The following is a 3,050-nucleotide window of genomic DNA, read 5'->3' as shown; positions in this document are numbered from 1 at the left end:
ATGTAACACAGTTGTGTTGAATTTGTGAAATCAATAAACAATGAAGTTACATCTACCATATCAAAAAATAACAAAACATCCTACAAATTTGTAGTGTAGGACAAATTTGTAGTGGAGGACATTTATCCTGATACTTAATGTTGTTCATCTGATTTTATTAAAATTGTAGATGTTCGGAAGTGGGGGGGTGGGGGGTGGTTCTAGAGTTACATAACATTTAGAGGGGTTTGGAAAAGTGTTACAGAGTGTTACGGGGGGTGGGGGTGTCAATATTTGCCAAAAAATGTGTTACATAATACTTGAATGACCCCTTACACTAGTATTAGCGAATATTTCAAATTCAAACAGATAGAAAGAAATCTACATAAATCTAAGGGCTTAAGTATTAAATAAGCCTACCGAATATTCAATCTAGATGCAGTCTCTTATTTTAGGATTTATTCTTTTTGCTTTATGTATTGTATATTCTAATTAATCCTTATTGCTATAATAACTAAATATAGATTTTGAATGACAAAGAAAAAAAATCTTCTGATGTGAAATATAGTTTTCTCAACCGGAATTCAAATGCGGGGTACTCCCGGCCTTTTTTTAAAGAACGCTGTACACTCTTCGGAAAGAGTGTGTAGGTTGTTCTCCGGTTTACTGTCAAACCACCACTAGAAAGACCCCACTGGAAATAAGTCTTCTTCAGACTTTCGTAGGTTATCCTTGGTGTTTATACCAAATAAATCCACCCTTCCATCCAGAGAAGTTGTTGCTATTCTTATTATTTATTATCTTATGCCCATTGTTCTATAACCAAAATACAGTTAAACCCCTCTTGGTAACACCAAATGGGAAGATGTGTATAAGAGACAGATATAATAAAGGATAAGATAAAGAAAACGAAGCAGAGAAAATAAAAACTGTATAAAACTTACCTTATTATCGGCGACGACAATCTTACAGACCGCACGAGATCGTACAGGTACAAATATCTTTTGGGTACGGGTAACCATAACATCCACAACGATTGCCTCCTGAACTCCCCATTCAACAATGTACATCATCGCCTTGTTTCCACACTCATTCAATACCGTGCTGAGCACGGGTATATGCTGGTTAATATTATTGTTATTTTCCACTGTATGATTGGTTCTTGTATAAATTATAAATTATTAATAATAAATATAAATTATTTATTATTAATTTGTTCTTTTCTACTGTATCTATAGTTCCTAGCTGTAATCATTATAGCATTTTTTGGAACAATTCGTCGCTCACATCACGAACTAACACAATCAAAGTCGATTGTGTTAGTTCGTGAAATCACAGTAGCGCGTCAAAACGAGCGCGTATTGGTTGTCAAGCAATTTTGTATTCTTTACCACACAAAAATTCCTTAACAACAACAGCGCGTATTTTGACGCGCTTTTTTGATTTCACGAACTAACACAATTGAATTTAATTGTGTTAGTTCGTGATGTGAGCGACGAATTGTGCGTTTGTTTGAGGAAATCAAGTGGAACATCTTTGGGCTTCACAACAAGTTCGGTTTTGACCTAGGCCCCATAACAGAGGTTTTAAATTTTCAAACATTACAAAAGAATGACTTATGTCCATTGTAAGCCTACTTTTATCAAGGACACCTATAAAGCAGGCACATTGTCTGCTGACCTTACTTCGTCACTATCTCAGCCAATTTTGACTACGAATCCCTCGTTTATAAATATTATGTTAGTGCGTCATCGTTTTAAAAAAAAATAACACATAGTCCAATTTGACTCCTGCTCAATCAAGAACACTATTGAGGAACGCATTGATTGATATGGATGGATCATGGAGTTATAATTATTATTTTAATAACTTCATGGATAGATCGTACTGAGGACTTATACAAATATTGAGCTCTTGAATTCAGCAATCAATTTGATACTTCTAGAAAATTCATTTTAAGACTTAATTGATACGGGTACTATTTCAGCAGTGCACGAGTAACTATATAGCCAACAATGGATACTTCAACGGAAACACCTTTCTACTGTAATTTTACGTTGATTGAAATTGTTAACTACCAACTTCAAACAAGATCAGACACATATAATTATTATTATATCATTGTATGCATTTTTTGTTCGATTTCCATTGTTTTAAATCTTCATGTAATTCTTCCGTTTATATTTGAAAGAGATTTACGAAAGCGTCATCATATTTTAATTGGTTCGTTGGCTCTCTCCGATTGTTTGTTTGCAGTGACAATTCTGATCTCAACCGCCGGTGGAAACCTTAAGCCTAACACAAGGATGCTTCTATCTATAATTGGTGTAGCTGCTGCGATCATCTCACTGCAGACATTAGTAGCGATTGCAATCGAAAGACTCTTCGTTATTGTTTTATATCCATTTGATAAAAATGTGAATTCACCAAAGAGACTGTTTGCTGTGGCATCAATGATCTGGATTTTGTCTTTCACATTTACACTACTCATGAATTATTTGGGAAATCAAAAGACGTTGGATAATAGTCTAGGTATTTGGAACCTGTTGATCCTTCTAGTTCTTCATGTTGTATATTTCATAATATATAAAAGTGTTGCCAGACACGAAAAGAAGATGGCATCATCTAGATCACGAGGATTCTTTGTATCCAAGAGTCTTCTCAAGACATTTTCAATAATCAACGGCTCGTGTGCGGTTTGCTGGCTACCGATTGATATCCTTCGAATCTTGGACATTTTCTTTGATTTAAGCTGCAAGGAAGAGTTTTATATTGACCTATATCTTATCGGATTCAGTTTAGCGGTAGTATACCCTGTAATTAACCCGCTGGTCTATGGCTGGAGACTTAAAGATCTAAGGGAAGCTACCCACAGACGTATGTTGAGGTTATGTAACATGTGTCGCGGAGGTTAAGGAATAAGCTTAAGCCCTGTCCAGATTTTCGCATTTTATATGACCAAAATATGTGTCTAAATATGGTAATAATGAATATATATATATATATATATATATATATATATATATATATATATATATATATAATATATATATATATCACATCATCTCTCT

The 3,050-nt window shown here is 34.3% G+C and overlaps 2 protein-coding genes across 3 annotated transcripts in view; one reads left to right on the top strand and one right to left on the bottom strand.

Moving 5' to 3' along the window:
• LOC117122613 (xylulose kinase-like) overlaps nucleotides 1–1,064 on the bottom strand; it is a 33,630-nt gene extending 32,566 nt beyond the window's left edge. For both annotated transcript variants that reach the window (XM_033268262.1, XM_033268263.1), the window contains exon 1: nucleotides 924–1,064. In XM_033268262.1, coding sequence (XP_033124153.1) covers nucleotides 924–1,052 — 129 coding nt within the window. In that variant the 5' untranslated portion in view covers nucleotides 1,053–1,064. The remainder of the gene's footprint in view (nucleotides 1–923) is intronic.
• A 694-nt stretch (nucleotides 1,065–1,758) lies between these two features.
• Nucleotides 1,759–3,031, top strand: LOC117122660 (adenosine receptor A3-like). The gene has a single exon (XM_033268343.1). The coding sequence runs from the start codon at nucleotides 1,995–1,997 to the stop codon at nucleotides 2,892–2,894; it is 900 nt and encodes a 299-aa protein (XP_033124234.1). The 5' UTR covers nucleotides 1,759–1,994; the 3' UTR covers nucleotides 2,895–3,031.
• The last annotated feature ends 19 nt before the right edge of the window (nucleotides 3,032–3,050 follow it).

This window comes from Anneissia japonica, unplaced genomic scaffold, assembly GCF_011630105.1.
Source record: "Anneissia japonica isolate Jap-2015-1 unplaced genomic scaffold, ASM1163010v1 scaffold287945_len1679841_cov205, whole genome shotgun sequence".
Lineage (NCBI taxonomy): Eukaryota > Metazoa > Echinodermata > Crinoidea > Comatulida > Comatulidae > Anneissia > Anneissia japonica.
The sequence above is the reverse complement of the archived record's forward strand: the minus strand, read 5'-3'. Positions and strand labels throughout refer to the sequence as shown.